General features: G+C 45.7%; 1 protein-coding gene across 5 annotated transcripts in view; it reads right to left on the reverse strand.

The window, feature by feature from the left end:
• The window catches only part of LOC140395122 (protein ENL-like), a 113757-nt gene that overhangs the window by 74773 nt on the left and 13668 nt on the right, over positions 1 to 25316 (reverse strand). For 2 of the 5 annotated variants that reach the window (XR_011936112.1, XM_072482576.1), the window contains exons 1-2: positions 20070 to 20120; positions 7645 to 7825 (exon numbers count right to left, since the gene is read on the reverse strand). Coding sequence is in view for 4 of the 5 variants with exons in the window: in XM_072482576.1 (XP_072338677.1) it covers positions 7645 to 7825; positions 20070 to 20105 (217 nt within the window). In the remaining variant the exon portion in view is untranslated. Of the gene's footprint in view, positions 1 to 7644; positions 7826 to 12378; positions 12514 to 20069; positions 20121 to 25316 lie in introns of those variants that run through there. The other 3 variants (XM_072482577.1, XM_072482578.1, XM_072482579.1) reach the window with 2 other exon arrangements.

The raw sequence follows: 25316 nt of genomic DNA on the forward strand, positions 1-25316 counted from the left end.
CTTGGTGCGTTGCTGCAGTACACCTTGCAGATGGTACACACTGCTGCCATGTTGTACCAGTGATAGAGGGAGTCAATGTGGTGAGTTCCAGATTTGATGGTTGGTGGTGGATGGCATGCCAATCAAATGTCCTGGATGGTGTTGAGCTCCTCAAGTGTCTTTGGCTGCTTCATTGTCTGAATGGACATCTGCGAATGGAACATCCCCACTTCTGACCATAAGATGGGAAGGTCATCAATGAAGCAACTGAAGATGGTTTGGCCTAGCACACTACCCTGAGGAACTCCTGCAATAACATCCTGGGAGTGAGATGATTGATCGCCAACAAAAATCTCTAACAATCATAACTACCTTCCTTTGTCCAAGGTATGACTCCAATCAGAGTTCGCTCACACCCCATTTGATTTCCACTGTTTTCAATTTTACCAAGAGCTCCTTGATGCTGCACCAGCATGGATGTCATTGGGGCCATAGTCTTTGCCATATCCAGCGTGCTCAGATGCTTTTTTGTGTGACAAAGTGAGCTGAATTGGCTGAAGGCCTTCATCTGTGATGCTGGGAACCTCAAGAGGTGGTCAAGATGGATCATCACTTGACACTTCTGGCTGAAGACGAGTGCATATGCTTCAGCTTTGTCTTATGCTGGATCCACCATCACGGAGGATGGAAATGATCATGGGGTCTTCGTCTCCCATTAGTTTAACTGCTCACCACCATTCACGACTGGACGTGGCAGGACTGCAGAGCTTTGGTCTGATCGGTTGATTGTGGGATCACTTTGGCTGGCTCCAGCAGAACACTTGAACGGATTGTTCAATCATTCAGGATAGTCAAGGACTCGCCATAAGCATAGGCCCGATCAGCAAACAGTGACATTGATAATGGTTAATGGTGAAGTTGCCACAAATAGATCAATTTAAATTGAGGAGAAGCTGGACCGGATCATTCAGTTTTGATCACAATACGTTTAAAAGTTATAAGAGACAGTTGGAGAGTGATAGAGACAGCATGGGGACCAAGAGATAATTAATCATGGAAGCTCTTGGTCAGGAAATACAAAGTTAAGGGGACAAAGATGTGGGGCCAGGGGATTTAATGAACATACCTGGAGTCAGATTAGCTGGATTATGGGGTCACTTGTCACAATACCCTCTGATAGCACAGAGGTCACTCAACAGTGACGGAGCAGGGGTGGGAGAAAGCTTCATGTCGGGGCTTAGGAAAGATGCAAGAGCTGGACAAAGGAGAGGTTGTGGAAACTGGGCAACAAGCAGAAACTCCAAAAGATTGGAGGGAAGAGAGGGTAATCAAATTCAAGACGGGGTGGGGGTGGGGGGGGGGAAAGAATGAGTGAGAGAAAGATTAAGCCTACCACTGCCGATAACGGTGTCAGAGGAGTGGGGATGATAGGACCCTGAATCACCTCAGAAGATCTACCACCTGTTCGGCTAAAAGATTCTGTCCTTTGCACCATGTTTGGTAGATTGGTAAAAATATTCATTCTCTTTCCTGGTATCCGTTCCAAATTTACTTTTCACCAACTTCCTTTATGCCCAACTACCATTCGCCAATTTTGAAGTAATAATTTGGATTAATCTTGCCTTGCAAATAGGAGCAACTTTCCAAAGAGCTGACTGAAAATGAAAGCTCAAAGCAAAAGCCAAAACCAGAACCAAGACTAAACAAAATGGCTTTGAAATCAAGTGTCAGAAAGATGTCGACAGAAGAACAGGGGGCAGGAGAGGCGGACTGGGGGACAGGTAAGAGGGGGCAGAAAGGTAATGGGGTAGAAAGAGGGATAGAATGGCATTTTTTTTTTTTATAAACAGGCAAACGAAAACACTGACATTGTGCAGATCACTGGTAAGGCCAATTCTGTGGTACGGTAAGTTGGGTTGGTCAGCCTATTCCAGAAGCAATTGATTATTTTGAAAATATTCAGAAAAATCTGGCATTCACTTCCTAGGAAGGTGGTGGAAGCAGAAACGATCAATGATATCAAAAGGAAATTGGATGGGCACTCAAAGGAAACCAACCTGCAGAGCTATGGGGATAAAGGGGGGAGAATGGGACTGACTGATTTGCTCCACAAAGAGTTGATGGGCTGAATGGCCTGCTTGAGTGCCATGAATGACTCTAATACTCTTAGAAATCAAGATAATTTCAAGTCTCAGATGACAAAGATATGAATAAAGCTCCCAGCAAAATAAAAGTTACTTCTGCTGAAGAAAAAAAAAGAGGGTAGATTAGAAAAAGGACTTTAAGTAATATAAGAGATGAAGCTCAAGGAAACAAATTATTGAGCTTGAACAATGTGCACTGGAAGGAAGGAAGGAAGCAACAACTGAATTCACAAGCCTCATACAAACATACAAATCAGAGCAGGACATTCAGCCCCTCGAGCGCATTAGGCTGTTCGATAAGATCATGGCTGATCAGATTGTGGCCTCAACTCCACTTTCGTTCCTACCCCCTTTACCCTTTGACTCCCTTGTCGATCAAGCATCTACTAACTCAGCATTAAAAATACTCAACGTGCCTCAGTCTTAAATGGGAGACCATTTATTTTTAAACTGGGTCCCTCGTTCTGGTCTCTCCCGCAAGGGAAACCACCAATTAGCATCCACCCTGTCAAGTCCCCGCAGGACCTTATAGGTTTCGATAAGATCACCCCTCATTCTTCTAACGCCAATGGACACGAGCCCAATCTGTCCAACCTTTGCTCATGGGATAAACCCCACCCGCTCCACAAATCACTCGGGTGAACCTTCTCTGAACTGCTTCTAACGCATTTATATCCTTTCTTAAATAGAGAGACTGTACACACTACTCCAGATGTGATCTCACCAATACCCTATACAACTGTAGTAAAACATCCCTACTTTTATATTCCAATCCCCTTGCAGTGAACAGCATTCCATTTGCCTTCCTTTTTTTTTTTGTAAACGTTTTATTGAGGTATTTTTGGTTTTACAACAACAAAATAAACAATGTACATGAATCTCTAAACATAGTGCAAAAGCAGTCTCCCCGCCCCCCCTTACAGGTCCCACCTTTATTAACCGCCTACTCTTTAAGCTAAACTAACCCCCCCCTCTGCTGACGATTAATTTTCCGCAAAGAAGCCGACCTCCGGGTGAACCCTAACATTGACCCTTTCATGGCGAACTTAATTTTCTCCAGCCAGAGAAAGCTAGCCATCTCAGACTTTGGGGGCTTTGAGTCCCTCCAAGCTAATAGTATCCGTCTCTGGGCTACCAGGGAAGCAAAGGCCAGAACGTCTGCCTCTTTCTCCTCCTGAATTCCCGGATCTTCCGACACCCTGAAAATCGCCACCTCTGGACTCGGTGCCATCCTTGTTTTCAATACTTCGGACATGACATCCGCAAACCCCTGCCAGAATCCCCTAAGCTTCGAACATGTCCAGAACATGTGGACATGGTTCGCTGGCCCTCCCGCATACTTTGCGCACCTGTCTTCCACCCCAAAGAATCTGCTCATCTGGGCCACTCATCCTCCCACTTGCGCTTCAGCTCCTCGGTCTGCGTCTCCTCTGGCCCCATAAGTTCCTTGTATGTGTCAGAGACGCTCCCTTCTCCTACCCACCCTCTAGAAACTACCCTGTCCTGAATCCCTCTTGGTGGTAGGAGCAGGAAGGTTGAAACCTCTCTACGTAGGAAGTCCCGCACCTACAGGTACCTGAATTTGTTTCCCCTCGCCAATCCAAACTTCTCCTCAAGCGTCCGCAAACTCGGAAAGCTCCCCTCTATAAACATATCCCCATCCTCTCAATCCCTGCTCTCTGCCATCTCCGGAACCCCCCAGCCATACTTCCCGGGACAAACCGGTGATTATTACAGATTGGAGACCAAACCGATGCTCCAACTGCTCCCACATGCCTCCTCCATTGCCCCTAGACTCTCAAGGCCGCCACCACCACGGGGCTGGTGTAGTACCGTGCCGGCGGGAACGGTAGAGGCGCAGTTACCAACGCCCCCAAACTGGTGCCCTTGCATGAAGCCGCCTCCATATGCTCCCATGCTGACACCCCCCCCACCACCCTCTTCCTGATCATGGGTATATTCGGCGCCCAGAAATAGTTACTAAAATTTGGCAGCGCCAGCCTGTCCTCTCCCCGACTCCGCTCAAGCATTACCTTCCTTACTCGTGGGGTCTTGCCCGCCCAGACAAAGCCAGTGATCACTTTGCTGACCCGTTTAAAAAAGGACCGTGAAATAAAGATGGGGAGACACTGAAATACAAACAGGAATCTCGGGAGGACTGTCATCTTCACCGTCTGCACCCTCCCAGCTAGTGACGACGGAAGCACGTCCCATCTCCGAAAATCGTCCTTCATTTGGTCTACTAGTCGGGCCAGATTTAATTTATGCAGCCGGTCCCATTCCCGCGCCACTTGGATGCCTAGATACCTAAAACTTCCCCCTAATCTAAACGTCAGCTCCCCCAATCGCCTCTCCTGTCCCCTCGCCTGGACCGCAAACATCTCACTTTTCCCCATATTTAGCTTATACCCCGAAAACCAGCCAAATTCCCCTAGAATCCTTATGATTTCTACCATCCCCTCTATTGTGTCCGATACATACATAAGCAGGTCGTCCTCATAAAGCGAGACTCTGTGCTCCACCCCCCCACCGGACCAGCCCCTTGAAGCTATCAAAGCAATTGCCAGCGGCTCTATAGCTAGCGCAAACAACAGTGGGTAGAGGGGGCATCCCGGTCTCGTACCAGCCTCCTCGAACAGGCACCGGAATGTGGCGACTAGGGGCTTTTCACAGTAACTTCATTTGAAGCCTACTTGTGACAATAAGCGATTTTCATTTTAATTTTGTCCCCCGGTGCAGTCTAAAAGAGTCCGATGTTGTCCTATTCGTCCGTACGCTCGCCACAGGAGCCTCCTACAGCAACCTGACCCAGTCAATAAAGACCCGCTCAATTCTGAACCGTCCCACTACTTGATCAAAGGCCTTCTCTGCGTCCATTGCGACCACTACCTCCACCTCCCTACCTTCTGAGGGCATCATGATCACATTTAGTAGCCTTCTTATATTGGCCACCAACTGCCTACCCTTAACAAACCCCGTCTGGTCCTCCCCAATAACGTCCGGAACACAATCCTCAATCCTGGAGGACAACATTTTGGCCAAGCAGTTTGGCATCCACATTCAACAAGGATATCGGCCTGTAGGACCCACACAGCTCCAGGTTCTTGTCCCGCTTAAGAATCAGCGAAATTGTGTCCATTTGCTTTCCTAATCACTCGCTGTACCTGCTTACTAACTTTTTGTGATTCATGTCCCGGGACATCTACATCCCTCTGTAACACCAAGTTCTGCAATCTCTCACCATTTAAATAGTGTACTGTCTTTCTATTCTTCCTGCCAAAGTGGATAACCTCGCTTTTTCCCACATCATACTCCATTTGACAAATTTTTGCCCATCTATATCGCTTTGCAGAATCCTTATCGCCTCTTCATACTGTCTGTAAGTCATCAGCAAATTTATCAACCATGTATTTGATCCAGTCATCAAAACCATTAATAGAAATTGTAAATAGTTGAGACAGGCACTCCAATCGTTACATCTTGCCAACCCGAAAATGATCCATAATGCCTCTGTTTGCTATTAGTTAACCAACCTCCCATCCATGTTAATGTGTTAACCCCCTACACCGGGAGCTCTTATTTTGTGTAGCAACCTCTGATGTGGCATCTTGCCAAATGCCTTCGGGAATGCTAAGTACACCATATCCACAGGTTCCCTTTTATCCACACCCACATTGCTTGCTGCTTCCTCAAAGAACTCTAATAATTTGAGCAAACACAATTTTCCTTCTACAAAGTCAAAATGACACTGAGAAAGTGCCCCACGATAACTTCCCTCTTAACAAATTCCAGCATTTTTCCTGTAACCGGTGTGGAGATAACTGGCCTGGAGTTTCCTGCTTTCTGTCTCCTTCTCATCTTGAATAGAGGAGTTACATATACTATTTTCCAATCTGATGGGCCACTTCCAGAATTTAAGGAATTTTGGAAAATTGGAACCAAACACATCTCCTGTCTCAGCAGCTACTGCCTTTAAGACCCTAGGCTGATGTTCATCGGGACCTGGAGGTTTGTTAGTTTTTAGTTCTAAGAATGTTCTCAGTCCTATTTCCCTGTGATTACAATTATTTTACGTTCCTCCCTTTCACCGGCGCCACCGGCCAGAGGCATTGTGCTCTGTTCGGCGAGAGCCCCGTTTCGGGGCTCTCCCGCTATTCTCAGAGGACAGCACCAGTCTGCACGTTCTCCAGAGACTGCGGAGTCTGCGTGGGTTTCCTCCTGGTGCTCTGGTTCCCTCCCACAGTCCAACGATGTGTAGGTCAGGTGGGGTTATGGGGATAGGGCCTAGGTAGAGTGCTCTTTCGGAGGGCTGGTGCAGACTCGATGGGCCAAATGGCCTCCTTCTGCACTGCAGGAATTCTACGGAGAACTGGTCGAGTGAGAAATCGAAAGCTAAAAATCAAATAAAGGCAAGGTGGAAGACAGAGGCAGAAAAAGACAGAGGCAAGAGAACAGAAACAATGGGAACCGAGAAAAAACACTACAGGTAATAATCCTGCGGGCAAGCAGCAGACAGGAGGCCAATAGTAGAGCGAGAAAACAGATAATTATATAGCACCAGTGGCAACGTAAAACATCCCAACAGTACTTTACAAAATCATAATCAGACAAAAACTGAGGTAAAATAACAAAGAGGCATTAGGACAAGTGACCAAAAGCTAGGTCAAAGAAATTATTTCAAGAAGGGTTTTAAAATGAGGCAGAAAAGGTTATAAGGATGGAATTGCAGGAAGTTGGGTTTCAACAGCTGAAAGCGTGGCCGTTAATGATGAGCCAACGGAAGTACGGGTGCACGAGGTCAGAAATGGAGGAGCGTTGCCTTCTTGTAGCATTGCAGAGCTAGGGGAGGTCATAGAGACTGGGAAATGGTGTAGCCGCAGAAGGATTTGAACACAAAGATTAGTCTTTTTAAAGTCGAGGCCTTGGTGAATTGGGAGGCAACGTAGGTCAGCAAGCAGAGGGCTGATAAGTAAGCAGCTCTTGGTTTCAATTGGGAGAGACTGGGGAGAATACACCTATAGAAACCTTGAAAGAAAGACAAAAGAGAGGGAGAGATAGGATCAAAGAGAGTAGTTTTCTTATGGCTAAATTGATTTTTTTTTTAAAAAGAGGCATTTCAACCCTTTCAAATCCACAGGCCTTCAAAACAGCAACGTCATGTCTGTTTTATACAGGGCGGTGAAGCAGTAATGCATGTGTGGGTGCTACAATTCATTTGTCTGTCAGAGGACAGGAAAAGAATAATTTAAGGAATTATAACAACGCTGGCGAGTTGTCAGATGTGGTCTGCAGTTCCACGCATCCCTATTTCAACGACTCAAGCAAAGCAGAACCAGTTTTACTAAATGCTGTTATTATTTCCTTCTCCCACCTCCAGTCCGAACTAGCCCCAAACCCTACAAGAATCTGAAAACTTGAAAAATCAGAATGTTTCGGAAACGGGAGAAACAGGAATTTAGATTTTTTGGGGGGGGGGGGGGGGGGGGGGTAATCAGACATATTCCTGAACAGTACCGCTCACCTCGTTTGGGTTTTGGAAAACTCTCATGCAATCGAAAAACCACTTTTTCCACAAAGTGCTGAATATCGCTTTGTTCTGGTCCTCTGACGAACACCATCCAGTCATGGGTGAATCCTTCAGTGGTGGGCTTTTTCCGAAGCTGGGCGCGATGGCCAAGTTCCAATTTAACCTGTACAGTGCACTGTGGGCAGCCAGCCACAAGGAGAGAAAAAAAAACACAGTAAGTAAGCAGACACACCAGGTGCATTCTGTTCCAGCATTCAGCAGATACCTGCTCTTCCCCACAAAATGGCAGCATCGTTTCTTCAGGGACAAATGAAATTTCAATAGGTCAGATCATTTTTACACTCACTGTCAAAACTTACCATCGGGTTGTTAAGAAGGCGTACGGTGTGTTAGCTTTTCTTGGTAGAGGGATTGAGTTTAGGAGACATGAGGGCATGTTGCAGCTGTACAAAACTCTGGTGCGGCCGCATTTGGAGTATTGCGTGCAATTCTGGTCACCGCATTATAGGAAGGATGTGGAAGCATTGGAAAGGGTGCAGAGGAGATTTACCAGAATGTTGCCTGGTATGGAGGGAAGATCTTATGAGGAAAGGCTGAGGGACTTGAGGCTGTTTTCGTTAGAGAGAAGAAGGTTAAGAGGTGACTTAATTGAGGCAGACAAGATGATCAGAGGATTGGATAGGGTGGACAGTGAGAGCCTTTTTCCTCGGATGGTGATGTCTAGCACGAGGGGACATACCTTTAAATTGAGGGGAGATAGATATAGTCAGAGGTAGGTTCTTTACTCAGAGAGTAGTAAGGGCGTGGAATGCCCTGCCTGCAACAATAGTGGACTCGCCAACACTAAGGGCATTCAAATTGTCATTGGATAGACATATGGACAATAAGGGAATAGTGTAGATGGGCTTTAGAGTGGTTTCACAGGTCAGCGCAACATCGAGGGCCGAAGGGCCTGTACTGCGCTGTAATGTTCTATGTTCTATGACCGTGATCCTATGCACTGCTCTTCCCTTTGCTTTTTTTGTCACTTTTTCAAAGAATAGAGTAGAATCAGGGAAGACTTGATTGATCTCGAGGATGGGCAATAAATGCTGGCCTTGCCAGCGCCCCCCACACCCCACAAAAGAATAAAAGAAAAGTACAGACATCAGGGACTGGCTTCTACATTTACTTTACACGGGCGGACTTCGCTGATGGCAGATTCATAATTGATGCTGTTTGCTCCAAATAGGTAACGCTTTGCACTAGGGTGTGTAGCTGATGAAGGGAAAATGTCTACCATCAGTTTAATCTCAGTGTAAAAAAGCGGCCTATGGTTGGACTGTATTATCTGTTTACAGGGAATTCGGATTGTGGGCAGTTGAGGCGTCAAGAGAGGAATTAGGAAAACATATGGGAGATAATGGTCTGAAAGTGGAGAGGAATATTGCATTCTAAGACTTGGTGCTTCCTATCTGCAGTGGGGAAAACCCTAAACATGCCTGTTTAATTTATTAGCAGCAGTACACTATTAAAAAGACATTAGGTTTCTGGTGCTGTTCTGAATTAATTATCTCAAACTTGCTCCCAATACCAATATGACCAGTATTTTTGCTCTTAGCTTGTACCGTACAAAATTCCCTCCCCAAATACATAATTTTGCCTCAATTGCTGTTGTAACACGAGAGCAGCGTTTTTAAAACAAATTACTGTGTGCATTCAATATAAGAAAACCGACAAGTTTGTACTTCACCCTTCCCCCCACCTCAGGGATTTTATTTACATATAACTCCATCGGGAGAAACCCATGTAAATTAGGTTCACGGTTTCAGAACAAAGAGAGCGAATGAGATTTTAACTCACTCAAAACCCACTCCCTTACACAGGCAAAATTGGAGCAATGTTCATTGTCACCGCAGCTTCTTTTAGCATCTTCTTTGAAACAAGGCTTCTACTTTACACCTCCTTCCCAAACCCCCTCCATCCTCAAACGGTCAAGCACGGATAAAGTCTGGAACATCAAACTCCCACCTCCAATTCTGCCATCAATGAGCCAATTCCGCCATCAATGAGGCTCCCGCTAAAGCCAAGGCGGGGATCGGTCGAACATGCAAACGTCGTAGTTCGACGATGTCAAGCCAGGGGAACCTGCACAGTCTGCTGCCTGGCAGTCTACTGTGGCTGGAGAAGCAAACTAACCCAAAAAGCACCAGGCAGGCTTTAGAAAATGCCCACAAGGCGCCTTGGGCCTCCCCTAGGATCCAGCTTCCCCTGAACATAGAAGGAATTTCCGGCCCATACCCCTATAATATATCAAGGCCTGGGTCTTTATAATAATAATCTTTATTATTGTCACAAGTAGGCTTACATTCACACTGCAATGAAGTTACTGTGAAAATCCCCTACTCGCCACACTCTGACGCCTGTTCGGGTACACTGGAGAATTCAGAATGTCCAATTCACCCAAAAAGCTCATCTTTCGGGACATGTGGGAGGAAACCGGTGCACCCGGAGGAAAGCCACGGAGACACAGGGAGAATGTGCAGACTCCGCACAGACAGTGACCCAAGTAGGAATCGAACCTGGGACCCTGGTGCTGTGAAGCAACTGTGCTAACCACTGTGCTACCGTGCCGCCCTAGTGGGACTGGAATGATTTCTTACGACTGTAACAGAGCAACAAGAAAAATAGGCCCTATGAAATCCCACTGCTGATTAAAAGGATTAGCTAAATGTAGTTATAGATAAACTAGAAAACTAATCAAGATATTTTACATTGGTGGTGGCGATTTGGGGGGGGTGCTAGGCAGCATTTGGACAAACCATTTTGGAAAAAGGGGTAACGGAGCCGATGTTGAGCCCAGGGTGAGAGAACTAAAAATAATCTTTATTGTCACAAGTAGGCTTACATTAACACTGCAATGAAGTTACTGTGAAAAACCCCTAGTCACCACATTCCGGAGCCTGTTCGGGTACACGGAGAGAGAATTCAGAATGTCCAAATTACCTAACAGCACGTCTTTCGGGACTAGTGGGAGGAAACCGGAGCACCCGGATGAAACCCACGCAGATAGGTGGGCAAGTCAAAACGTTGATTCAAAAGATGAGTTTTAAAGTTTCTGAAGTCAACAAAGGGGTAGCAAATTGGTGGGGCTGTATGAGCAGAGAGCTCCAGAGTGTGGTTTGCCCAAGGCATCTGAAGGCTGGGCTACTACAGCGACGAAGGAAGCGGAATGATTCAAAGACCAGAGCCCCAGAGTGTGGGAGGGATGGCAGGCTGGAGCAGAGTACAGAGTACAAAGGGAGGGTGTGGCAGAGCATGCTTGAGGGGCCAAATGGGCTACTCCTACTCCTCATTCATATGTTGGTGTGTATGACTCATATGTATGGAAGCACTGCCGATGGGAAAGGATCACAGAGATATCTGACTGCTGGACATTTAAAAAAAAATTTTTTTTTTTTTTTTTTTTTAAACTGTACCCAATTATTTTTTTTCCAATTAAGGGGCAATTTAGCGTGGCCAATCCACCTACCCTGCACATCTTTGGGTTGTGGGGGTGAAACCCACGCAGGCATGAGGAGAATGTGCAAACTCTACACGGACAGTGACCCAGGGCCGGGATTCGAAACCAGGTCCTCAGCGCCGTAGGCAGCAATGCTAAACATTGTGCCACGTGCTGCCCCAGACTGTTGAACATAAGTGGGTTTAATGATGCAGTGTGGAGTGATGAGGAGGATAATAAAGAAACTGAATCTGGAGATGTCAAAGATATGGAGAAATGTATTTTTTTTTAATGCAGAAGCACAAGTAGAGAATAGCAACTCTTTTTAGCTTTGACTACATTAGCCAACAAGATAATAATGTTGTCACCCAATTACAATTATTTTTTTAAATTTAGAGTAAAGAATTAATTTTTTTCCAATTAAAGGCCAATTTAGCGTGGTCAATCCACCCCACCTGCACATCTTTAGGTTGTGGGGGTGAGGCCCAGGCAGACATGTGGGGAATTTGCAAACTCCACACGGACTGTGACCCGGGGCTGGGATTGAACCCGGGTGCTCGGTGCGGCGAGACAGCAGTGCTAACAACCACGCCGCCCGCACATAATTACAATGATGCCCCTGTTTAAACACCACTCGCCAAAGAATTCTCAAATGGTTATATGTATCCTGTGAAGCCATTTCCTTTGAAGGGCTCAAGCCCATCAAAATGTTAACGCTTTCAATACTTTTGTACACAAGAATTGCAATGGTTTGACCTGCTGACATAACAGGTTGCCTCTTTTTACACCTGATGGTAATTGGAAATTGCATTCTATTGCGGCCACTATGCAACCAGGAATATATATTGCTTGGTCAACGAAGGTTCCAGCTGTGAGTCTGGCAAAATGGCTCAAACGTTTCAAATGTGCTCCTGAAGAGTTCATCTTGGACTACTGCAAAACTCAAGTAACACGTATTTCACAAGACAAATATCAGTCGTCGGGCACAATTGAATTTCCCGCTACGTTGTCCCTTTAACTCTACAACATAGATTTGTACAGCACAGAAAAGTAGCACAGGCCCCATTGTGCCTGCACAAACATTTACATTTAGTCCCTGATTCTTCTCCCCACATAACCTTTTAAATACTACTGTTCCAAAATATTCATTCTGGATCTGGTTTCACCATTATGTTGGATCGGGATTCCCACACTGGGATGGGGCTCGTGAGGTGGACAGCTGTCACTCACTAACAGGTGATGCATACCTTCTCTGTTAGTGGCGGATAGCACTCCCCTCGGGCTGAATCGCAACGCTGCTCCCTTCAAGCCTCAACCCATCCCATGCCTCCAGTTCCAGTTTGCCTGTATTGTCAATGCTCCTTCAGCCTAAATGTGACCTGCTTGGTTAGGGATACGTTGCTGCTTCGCTGCAGTATGTACCTCAGGTGCTGCACAAATGTTGACAGAAACTGTAAAGAAAGAGATCAAAAGCGCCAGAAAGAATGCTGAGAGTTAGCTACAAACCAACACTGAAGATCGCGGAAGTGATTAAGCGGTCTTCTAGCTTGGAAAAACCAAGATATCTGTAACGAAGTTACGGATAACCCAATTTGCTAATCGCCGTGACTGAACACAGCAACTATAACGGGAGGTCTCCCACAGATCACCGTGTCTCTACGAGCATCATTTCCTTCCCATAAATCTAGAACAAAGACACTGCATTTAGAACTTTAATTACTGGAGGCAACAGCTTGGTCATTTAGAGGGTCAGAGGTTTGGCCATTTCCTCTCCTAATTCCTTCACCATTTTAGTGCCTGCTTCCTTCCACTGGGATTTCTAGGGGTAAAACAATATTGGGCGGTGAAACAAAACAGGCGATGGTAGATTGACCGCCCATTATACCCAACGTCTGATATTCAGTTTCACCAGCTGTAACAAAACCAAATATCGGTCGGCCTGCGCGATCTGGCAGCAGGCCAGCCTGACTGGGTCTGTTTGGGCAGCAGGAGCAGAGAGATCGGTGAGCTGCTCAAGTATCTTTCCAAACACCAGTACCGAGCCAGCCAAGGAGGCCAACTACAAGGGAATCGGACCAGCTATTCCTCTTCCTGACTGACATTGGGCACAAAAAAAAACAGGCTCCAGCTGGATTTAAATTTTAAATTGTTTTTTTCCCCCAATATGGCGCCGGAGAGTGAGGACTCTGTGAGATTTCCCCGACAGATTCTCTTCCTACATCTTTTATAAAGTTTGTATAGGAAGTTCACTGCTTGTGGAATCAAGGCAGCTATACCCAAAGACTAACACCAACCCTTCAGAAAAGGTGAAGTATTAATTTAATTTTACTCCCATTCCTTGATCATTGGGAATTCCTTTTTCATCTTCAATCCACCCTACTCCTTTACTTAGAAATCCTTACTTGGTTGTCAACCATTCGGGGAGGTGGTGCACTGGTGGTGGTATTGTCATAGCCCAGCGTAATGAACCACGGACCTTGGTTCAAATCCCACCACGGCAGATGGTGAAATTTGAATACAAAGTCGAATGATGGCCATGAAACCACCGGCCATTGTCGTACAAACCCATGTAGATCACTAATTACCTTTAACACATGTGGTTCACCAATGTCCTTTAGAATAATTTTTTTTTTAAAACTCAGTGGTAGCACTCTCACCAGATTCAGAATGTAAATTAGTTCAAGCCATCTGAGCACATGATTCAGGCTGATAAACAAATTTGGAGGGAGTGTTGCACTGTGGTAGGAAGTTGCAAAACATTCGGGACAGCACGGTAGCACAGTGGGTTCCCCCAGTCTGAAAAATATCCATTGAGCAATGCTCTCTGTTTTCTATCATTCAGCCAATTTTGTATCTAGGTTGCAATTGTACCTTTTTATTCCACGAGCTATAACATTTTGCACACGTCTATTGTATGGCACTATATTGAATAGCTTTTGAAAGTCCATGTACACCACACACCACATCAACAGCATTACCCTCGCCGACCCGGTCTGTTGCCTCTTCAAAAAAAAACTCCAAGTTTGTTAAACACTATTTCCCTTTAGCAATCCATGCTAGGTCTCTTTAAACGACACATTTTTCCATGTGATTACTCTCCAGTGCAGCATATTCCAACAGCATTTCACAAGAACCTCAACTATTCATATTAATCAGTAAGGGAATCGAGAGTTACAGGAATAAGGCGGGAAAGTGGAGTTAAGGACAATCATATCAGATCATTCATGACCCCATTGAGTGACAGCAGACTCGCTGGGCTGAATGGCCTATTTCTGTTCCTATGTCTTATGGTCTTCCTGTTCCACACAGGCAAAAAACAATACTTTAATGGATGTATCTGTCCGAATTCTGCTCGAGTACCGTAAGTTCCAAAAGGAGATCATTAGGTTTTGAATATTTCCAAATGTTAAAGGGGTGCTGGAAATCTGGAATTCTTAAATGGAGAAATTAAAATGAGTATTGCAAGAGGTGTATGACAGAATTAGGGTTAATGATGCAAAAGTTGTTGTTGTTTTGTTTTTTTAAATAAAAGGTAGGTAGTCGGGGTTGGTTTTGGCAGTAAAGATTGCCTCAACGTAATTTGTAGCTAACGTAAAGTGCAGTTATTGTTGTGGTGTAAGCACTGCAGCCTCACGGCGTCGAAGATCCAGGTTCGATCCCAGCCCCGGGTCACTATCCGTGCGGAGTTTGCACGTTCTCCCCCTGTCTGTGTAGGTCTCATCTCCACAACTCAAAGATGTGCAGGGTAGATGGATTGGCCATGCTAAATTGCCCCTTCATTGGGGAAAAAAAAGATTGAAGCAACATGGGAGAACTCTTTGTGCAGTGCCATGGAATAGAACATGCAGTGCAGAAGGAGGCCATTCGGACCATCGAGTCTGCACCGACACACTTAAGCCCTCACTTCCACCCTATCCCCGTAACCCAATAACCCATCCTAACCTTTTTGGACACTAAGGGCAATTTAGCATGGCCAATCCACCTAACCTGCACGTCTTTGGACTGTGGAAGGAAAGCGGAGCACCCGGAAGAAACCCACGCAGACACGGGGAGAACGTACAGACTCCGTACAGACAGTGACCCAGCAGGGAATCGAACTTCAAAAGGACATAGACAAGTTGGTGGAGTGGGCAGATGAGTGGTGAAATTCTGGTGCAGGAGCAGGGGGACCTGGGTGTATATGTGCATAAATCATTGAAGGAGGTAGGTCAAGTGGAGGGAGCAGTTAATAAAGCATAGAGTATTCTGGGCTTTATTAGTAGGGGCAGAGAATACAAGAGCAAAGAGGTTATGCTGAACTTATGCAAGATAATAGTTAGACCTCAGCTGGGATATGGTGTACAGTTCTGGGGGCCACATTTTAGGAAGGACGTGGATACATTGGAGCGGTTTACAAGAATGGTTCCAGGAGTGATAAACATCAGTTATGAAGATAGATTGGAGAGGTTGGGACTGTTCTCCTTGGAGAGAAGAGGATGTTTGATAGTGATGTTCAAAATCGTGAAGGGGCTGGGCAGAGTAGATAGGGAGAAATTGTTCCTCTCGTAAAAGGATGAAGAACAAGAGGGCACAGATTTAAAGTGCTTTTCAAAGAAGCAAATGTGATGTTTTTTTTAAAAACTTTTTCACACGGCAAGTGGTTCCGGCTCTGGAATGCACTGCCTGGGAGTGTGTTGGAGGCGGATTGAATCGAGGCATTCAAGAGGTCATTAGATGGTTATTTGAAGAAAAACAATGTGATGGGACACGGGGAAAAGACAGGAGAATGGCACCAAGTCATAATGCTCATTTGGAGGGCTGGTGCACACATGATGGTCCGAATGGCCTCCTTTTGTGCCATAACAATTCTGTGATACTGGACTTCCTGCTGCAAGTGAGCAGAGGTTAAACCTGTGCAGAGGTGAAAACGCAGAGGTATTGAGAGAACCAGAGCGAAAAAGGCAGTGAGCATGATAAAAGCAACATTAGGGAGGCGCAAAGAGTCAAACATTAGCCCGCATGTTAACATAAACAAATGACAAAAAGGAATCAGGAATCATCAATAGTCACCGTTAACACATAGTCCCCCACCCCCCAACACCACCCCCTAATGTTCGATGTGATCCAATTCTCGAAAGTGCACAGTGAATAACGCCCATAAATTGTAGAACCCTCCATCCTGCCCCTCAGTTCAAATTTTACATTTTCAAGCTTCAAGAATTCCAGCAGGTACCCCGGCCACGCCAGGGCACAGGGTGAAGAGGTTTAGCACCCTAACAGGATCAGTCTTCGGGCGATTAACGAGGCGAAGGCTACAACATCTTCCTCCGCACCCGTTTCCAACCCCGTCTGAAGCGACACCCCAAATATGGCCTCCCGAGGGCCCACGTCCAGTTTCACGTGCACCACTTTAGAGATTACCCTAAAAACTTCCTGCCCGGTAATCCTCCAGCTTTGGACAGGACCAAAACATATGAACATGGTTTGCGGGGCCTGCCCCGCAACGTTCACACACCTTCTACCCCCTCAAAAGAGCCAGCTCATCCCCGCCCTTGCGAGGTGTACTCTATACACCACCTTCAGCTGTATCAGCCCCCAACCTCGCACACTAGGTGGAGGCGTTCTCTCTCCGGAGCACCTCACACCAGAACTCCTCCTCCATACCCTGTCCCAATTCTTGCTCCCACTTTGGCTTGATCCCTTCCAACGAACAGGTCCATTTTTAGGTAAGCTTTTGACTTCCATTCATGAACTGTTGCAACTATAAATATTGGCAGCGTATATCAATAAATGGATGAAAAACCAACAAGGCCACTCCAAGGCCTTTGGTGCTTGCTGGTGGTGGAGAGAAACGATAATCAGACAGTTAAGTAAGTGTGCCAAGCGTTGGAATATTTAAGCTAACCAGAATGCTTTGTGCTATACAGACACATGTTTCCATGCTGCACATTTGTTTGGCTTTTGCGTGATTTTTACATACACTGACGTACCTGTATTATTATAAGCTTTGCACCTGACTGCAATCAACTGGTGTTGAGACCTAGCTCCCTCAAAAGATCCACTGGGCAGCCGGTTAGCTCAGGTCATTCGAGCCTGGTGTTAATAACACCGAGGCGGCAAGTTCGATCCCCGGATTGGCAAAGGGCACTTGGCCAGTTGGAAGCATGCAAGTTATATCCTGTAGCCAGGGAGGTTATGGGGGAGCTGCATAAAACACTGGTTAGGTCAAACACTCGATTCCAGCTCCTCACTCTTTCTTCTCAAAGATCCAGTGTGTTGAAATTGCTAATTTGCTGGACTGAAGACAGAGCGAGATCGCTGTAAACCATGGAACAGTAGGTACAGGTTAGAAAACCTCCAGCCAACAACTGACACAAGCACAAATTGCTGTTTTTCTTGTGAAAGCTCCCAATCAGGAACCAGCAAATGTCACGGAACAAACAACTCAACTTCTTCCAAATTTCTTTTGGTCCCTTCTCTCCCTCTCATTCGAGCCACATCAGCTCTGCCTTATTAACCTCAGCTCAGGAATTTCTTTTGACCTCACTCGTCAGATTTCCCCGCTGGCCCAGCAGTGCTGACGGGCCTCACTGGCCCTTTTTTGGGGGAGGGGGGGGGGTCTTTACAAAGTCCTGCCAGACAGCCCAATAGCCCTCCATCCCCAACTCTTCACATGCTCTGCTGCATCTTCGCCCCCAGCAGATACAGGGCCACTAATTTGCACATGAACCAACATCGGCAGTTTTCATTGTAACTGGAATTCGTAATGGAAAGATTGGCACACAAATTGCTGCTAAAAGAAAGCCAAGTGATGCAGACAGGAAATGCACAAAGAGACAAGTTTCCTGCTTAAGTATCGGGTATTATATTTTTTAAATGTTCACAGGAGAGTTCCCTCTGTCCTAACCAATATTTACATCACCAAAGATAGATGATCTGGTCGTAATCATATGATCGTATGTGAGAGCTTGCTTAGCACATATGTGGCTGGCATGTTTCTTCCATTATAGCCAATGAAGTATTCTTTGGGGTGCACCGATTGTCAAAAGGATTTTGCGACATCAAGAGGTCATGACAGGTGCTAGATAAATGCAAGCCTTTCTCTCCCAATGATTATCTTGCAGTGGTGCTGTTCCTGATCTGGGAACACAGGAGCGAGGCCAGCTTGTCTAATCCTGGTTTCTGACTTAACTGCTGGCTGAGTCACTGTTTCTTTATTAAATTGTATTCTGGGGCGTTTCACTGGTTCTTTTCCAAATAAAATCCTTCTTCTGTCAAATCCTGCATGTAAACCCATTGGTCCCGATTATCTGCATTTAATTTCACTTCCTGGCCTTCTTTAAAATCTGTATCAGACGTGGGCAGTCGTTTGCTATTGGGAACCGGATATAGAAGGAGGGTAGGGTCGCTTCCCCCGATCCAGAAGCTCCAGGCTCACCCCAGGATTTGATGTCCAAGGGAGGTGTGTTCATAACTCGGCTAAACAGGTCAAGTATCAGCCTGCAAATCCTTCCAATACACCAATGGCAGGCGATAAAAGCAGGGGAGATTCCTGGTCAACCACAGAAAGAAGGTTGGACTGTCTACCATCACTTTCCACAGTGCCAGACATGTAGCCACAGCAACCAGGACTCCCTGAGTGAACAACACACCATCACATGTCAACTTGATCAGTGGGATGAAAGAGTCATCCATCAGATACAAACAAGCAACACTATTTAACACCATCTATCCTGTCCCCTCCCCACTTCCATGTCTCTCTCCACCTCCCCCCTCCAGTGTGTTTTCTGGGTGAATATCCATTTACCAAATTAGGCAACCGAAGACATTCTGATGATTCAAACCGGTTTTACTATCATACCTAGTTCAGTGTAAATACTAGATTACACTCTTACCTTCTGGATCCTCTCCCTGTCCGGAAGCAAACTCCCGATTGGGGAAAAGCCAGCTCTTCAGCTTGAGTGAGCATCACCTGCTCTCAATTCACCCTGAAGCTAGTCCTGGTTTACACTGAAAAGGGACTTGAATTTCTAACAGTCGCCCTAAACCAAGACAAAGGATAGTTTTGGATAGATTACATGATCGTCCACAATATAATTCCCATTTCATAAAAAAACAGCAGGTTGATGATGAAAAAACAGCTTCATTTCTTGAAACTATAGGGCCTGGAGGACTCGAGGATTGCTGCTTTAGTTGTGAAAATCCACCTTTCCCCGCCCTCCTGGGCCTTCATGTTCAATCAGCCCAAAAGGTGCGGAAATCAGTTTTTGCCTTGAAGTTCAGTGGGTCATCATTCGGCTGGGATACACGAGACGGGACAGTAATGTTACTCCAGCATTGGAGAGGGGAGGGGTGATGAGGGTAAGGAATTTAGCAGCACTGAAGAGCCTTAGCCTCTGGCGACACATCGAGAGCAGAATTATCATCGGGTTGGGCAGAAACTCCGACGAGGATGCTGGCTGGAGCTTGACAGGGTCAAATAGTTTTCATTGGAAACATTTTTGTCGGGAAAAAGGTCTTGCACAGCTGCAGTCAAATGTGATCAAGGTAACTGCGTAAACAGAGCAGAGTGCGAGGAAACTAGGTGTAAAATTTTTCAGAATGTGCTTTGGGTTTGGAAAGAAAATCTCAAGAGCATCAGAAAAACAAATACTCGATTTTCAAGTTAAGTATCTGGCTCTAAGTAGCAAGCGATTTTGAACTCAAATAAGATAAAGCACAGACCAAATGTAAAGTCTCTTGCTGTGTAGGCCTCTCTCTCTCTCTCTCTCTCTCTCTCTCTGGAATAACTGGTGCTTCCAACAGCCACTGCTGCTTGGGAAGTGAATTATATAATCAATTCTTCCTTTTAAATTTTAATTGCAAAGAAATTGTCTCCTCCAACCAGCTCCTTTCACCGAATCCAGAAGGCGGCCATTTGGCCCATCATTTGTACCTGCTCTCCGTCGGAGCAATTTACCTCATGCCGCCACTCCCTTGCCTTCTCCCTGTACATACTTCGGATAACATTCCAACTTGCTCTTGATTTTTGTGCATTTCTGTCTCGTCAACCTGTCTTGGAACTTTATGTTGGATTTTTGTGTGTGTTCAGACATCAGCCACTCCCAGAAGCTGACCTCGCGCATGCTGAAACAGAGGATACCTTTTCTTGCCCAACAGCTTGATAAATGTAGTGAGACCAGAGATCAAACAAAATCCTTGGCACAATAACTGGCTCGCATGCTGCCTCCTAGTCTTTGGTAGGTGGATGAACATTAGCAGAATACGCCTCCAGCTACTAACCACTAGACAGATTTATTCAACAGCAAAGCAAGGAAATGAACGGCACTCAGTACAAACAGAATGTTAGAACCTTCACTAATCTCTGAAGCATTATAGCAAAGGGTCGTACTAACTCCCCACATTGAACCGTTCCTAAGGTTTCTTTATTTCCTTCATGCAGCCACGCTACCACAAAGTCCATGACACGATCTCTGTTGCCTTCAGACCTATTTATACAATTAGGCATTACTGTCCAAAGAAAGCCTGAAGTTGCTTCAAAGATAAGCCAGAACACAAGGCCATTAAAAAAAAAACATGTATCTGGACTAGATGGCCAGCCATTACCACCTTCCAAAAGGATGCTTGCCCATGGAAATGCAGCTTCCAATCAAGCTTGTACTGTAAACAGCCCCACAAGATGCTTGTCATCAAAATGTTTGGCCCGTTCCTCTGCAAGTCCTCTATCAAGTAGGGTGGCATGGTAGCAGTGGTTGGCACTGTTGCTTCACAGCACCAGGGACCCGGGTTCAATTCCCAGCTTGGGTCACCGTCTCCGCGGAGTCTGCACGTTCTCCTCTTGACTGCGTGGGTTTCCTCCCACAGTCCAAAGATGTGCGGGTTAGGTGGATTGGTCATGCTAAATTGCCGCCCAGTGTCCAAATGTCAGGTGGGGTTGCTGGGTTACGGGGATAGGGTGGAGGGGTGGGCTTAGGTTGGGTGCCCTTTCAGGGGCCGGTGTAGACTCGGTGGACCGAATGGCCTCTTTCTGCACTGTAAATTCTATGATTCTATAAGTACAGCATCATCAATCCACACATAGCAATCAGTTGGAGGTATCCATTGCAAAGCCTACACAAAAGCTAGTAATAGCCAACCATGAGTCTGTACAGCGTGAGACATGGAAAAATAACTTTGATTCCCCAAGCTAACAAGGGAAGCTGTAAAGTGTGTAAAATATGAGGAACAGTCTCTAAATGACACACCTCATGTTCGCTCTGTAAGGGACATATACATTGCTGAAGGCGAGTGCCCTCATATAGGTTCACGTTACAATAATTAAATTAAGTTTGAGGCGGTGTGTGTGTGTGTATGGGGGGGGGAAAGAGAGAGAAGGGGGGGGGGGGGGAAGAAAGAGAGAGAGAGAGAGAGAGAGAGAGAGAGTTCTTTAAATTAACAAGAAATACAGGTATGTGGAAAGTAAAAACCCATTTAACTTGAACAATCAGACAGATGTTCACGGTCACAGCATTTACAAGCCTACGTTTTTTGGTCACCTCAGGACAGTGATCTTGTGAAGCCAACGCCCACTGATTTGAGGTCAGAAACTTCTTGAAATTAAATTCTGAGGCGATGGAAGTCACCATCTTCTGTCACCAACTCCACATTCTCTGGCTACTGGCGCAGAGTTTGAACCTGACTGCTCGTAACGTTGCCATCTTAATTTGACCCAGAGTTGAGCTGCCGCCTCCGTATCTGCACCAACGCCTCCTTCTACAGCTGCAAATCGCTCATCTCCAAATGTGCCTCAGCTCATCTACCACCGAAACCCTCTTCCATATGCTTTTTAACACTTAAACTCTTCCAATCCCTGGCCAGCCTCCCATCTTGCATCCTCCGAAACGTATTCAAACTCTCACCATCCTGTTCCCCACCTACACTGGCTCTCAGACTGGCAATAGCCTCAATTATAAGATTTGCATCCTAGTTTTCAAATCCCTCCCTGTTTGTTTTACCGTCCCCCAGCCCCAGAACCTTCAGATATCTGCGCTCCTGTAATTCTATTCTGCACTGGTGATTACTTTTGGTTGATAATCAACCATGGCTTCAACTGCCTTGGTCCGAAGCTTCAGAATGCTCTCCCTCAAACTCTCTGCCTCTCTACTTTCTCCTCCATCGTCAAGGTGCTTCTACCTCCTATCACCAAGCATTCGGTCACCTCTCCTCATGACTCATGTAGCTGGCTGTCAAATCTTGTTTGATAATCAGTCCCATGAAAGACCTTGCTATGTTTTATTAGGTTACAGGTGCTGTATAAATGCAAGAGGCTGCTGTTTGCGGGAGGGATTACACAAACTATAGTTCCATTCTCTGAAGGACAAGATGTGACTTGGTCAAAGTTTTCAAGTTATTAAGGGGTGACTGAGAGTATAGATATTTTTTGTATTTGTTCAATGGGACGTGGGCATTGCTGGCTGGGCCAGCATGTACTGCCCATCCCTTGAGGGGGCAGTTAAGAGTCAACCACATTGCTGTGGGTCAGGAGTCACATGTAGGCCAGACCTGGTAAGGACGGCAGATTTCCTTCCTTAAAGGACAATAGTGAACCAGATGGGGGTTTTTTTTTTTTTAAATGACAATCGACAATGGTTTCATGGTTATCATTAGACTTTTAACTCCAGATATAGAGAATCCATTTCTGGTGGTTGGGAGTCTGGGACTAATGAACATAGGCCCTTTAGAAAAGTTGGGAAATGCATCTCCGCACAAAGGATGATAGAAATTTGGCAGTATTAATTTGAGATTGATGTATTTTTGTTTACCAACGTATTCCTGGGCATGGAACAAAGGTAGCTTGGAATAGGTTTGAGAGGCTAATGGCCCACTCCTGTTACTATGTTCATTTTAGGAAATGGAAGGTGGTGGTGAGAGGGCGAAGGGCAGAAAACCACAGCGGATCTAAAGTAGGCAACAACTGGTGGCATGGGAGAGGCATCATCCATGTTGGAATAATCTCAGTCAAGTTGAACAGAACGGCTTCTTCTCACTCTCAATTTTCTTGTGCTCACACAAGGAAAATATCATGTACAGGTTGCTGACCAGGCAAGTGTCAGTAGGTAGCACATGTGCCTCGAGAATCAGAAGGTTGTGGGTTTAAGTTCTAATCCAGACTACAGGACAAAAATCGAGGCAGATGCTTCAGTGGAATACGGAGGGAGCGCTGCACGGTTGGAGATGCCATCTTTCAGAAGAGACATTAAACTGAGGCCCCATCTAATAATAATAATCTTTATTAGTGTCAGAAGTAGGCTTACATTAACACTGCAATGAAGTTACTGTGACAATCCCCTAGTTACCACATTTCGGCACCTGTTCGGGTACACCGAGGGAGATTTCAGAATGTCCAATTCACCTAACAAGCACGTCTTTTGGGACTTGTGGGAGGAAACCGGAGCACCCGGAAGAAACCCACGTAGACACGGGGGAGAATGTACAGACACCGCACAGACAGAGACCCAAGCGAGGAATCGAACCCGGGTCCCTGGCGCTGTGAATCAACAGTGCTAACCACTGTGCTACCGAACAAACTGCCCTCACAGGTGGACAAAAAAAATTCCACGGTACCATTTTGAGCAAAGGGGAAGTTAATTAACAAGTGTTTTGGTTAATATTTATCCCTCAATCAACATCACAAAGAAACAGTTGTCTGGTCATTATCACATTACTATGTGCAGGCTGCGTGACGTGTTTCCTATGTTACAATACTTCAAAGTGCTTCATTGGCTATAAACCTTTAAGATAGCCTATGGTCACAAAAGGCACCATATAAATGCAAGTCTTTTCTTTTGTGCGAAGATATACTTCAGTTAGTGGCCCACCCAATGACGCTGAAGTGCGAACAAGCTGACTAAACGGCTGATCGCGGGTTTTCTTCAAAGCTATAAACATTTCAACGGCTTTGTGCAGGAGATTCGAAAAATTGTTAGCAGATGCAGTCCGCTTAGAAGATAGTGAACGCGGAACGTACATTTTCGAGTAAGAACAGGGAGAGGAAATATCTCTTCAAATGATCGGGGTGAGGTTGTGGGGGGGGTGGCATACATATTAAAGATAGCAGCAGGGATAAATAAGGCCACACAGAAGCAAATGGAGTCTTCGTGGCCTCAAATAGGGGGTAATCTGCAACCTGCACAAGATTGCAGTTGGAGTGCTGTATTCTGTTTTGACTAGCCCATTATAGGAAAGATATAAAAAACAGCAATGGAAAAACAGCTTAAGAGATTTACTAAGCCGTTATCAGATGAATGAGGAGGTTACGGTTATGTAGAGAGACTAGAGAAGTGAAAAAAAATAGCCTTAACTGGAGCTTAGAAGATTAAAGGATAACATGACAGATCTTCAAGATTATGAATAGTTAAAATAGGGTGAGATGTGATAGCTTGTTTCCACCTCGGTGTGACAGTGCAGAGACGGCACAAATTTGAGGTGATCATAAATTAAATTTAAAAGGGGAAGTTAGAAATGTGTCTATGTGGAGGCTGGTTAGATTGTGGAATCCTCTGCCACTAACCTGTCGAGTTCATAAATTATTTTAGAAGGGAATGAGAAAGTTGCTCAAAATAGAAGAATTTGAATGGTCGTGGGAAACAAAGAGAAGTGCAGAGGCTGGTGGATGAATGCTCGGTGTTGGCCTGTTTCCGCGGTGTAACATTTAATAACAACAATCTTCTATTGTCACAAGTATGAAGTTACTGTGAAAAGCCCCTAGTCACCACATTCCGGCGCCTGTTCGGGTAAGCTGGTATGAGAATTGAACACGCGCTGCTGGCCTTGTTCTGCATCACAAAGCAGCTGTCTAGCTTGATGAGCTAAACCAGCCCCATTGCTCACTATGGGACAGGAAAACTAGCAAGTTGCAAACTCCAGGAGATCAGAAGGACACAAAAATTCTCTAGCAGGCAACGTTTGTGGCAAAATATCAGTCACCGTGGCAAAACAGCAGATAGCACTTTGCTTGCCGTGAAACCATGTGTTGCAGACGGACGCCACTCGGCCCCAATCTAGGCCAGCTCTTTGGGACAGCAATCCAAATTTAATCCCATTACCCTGCTCTCATCATCCCAATTCCTCCACTTCAAACTGGTTGGGTGGGGTTAGTGGCCTGAGGTAGAGTGCTCTTTCAGAGGGTCGGTGCTGACTCGATGGGCCAAATGGCCTCCCTCTGCAC

This window comes from Scyliorhinus torazame, chromosome 18 (assembly GCF_047496885.1).
Source record: "Scyliorhinus torazame isolate Kashiwa2021f chromosome 18, sScyTor2.1, whole genome shotgun sequence".
NCBI classification, from domain to species: Eukaryota; Metazoa; Chordata; class Chondrichthyes; order Carcharhiniformes; family Scyliorhinidae; genus Scyliorhinus; species Scyliorhinus torazame.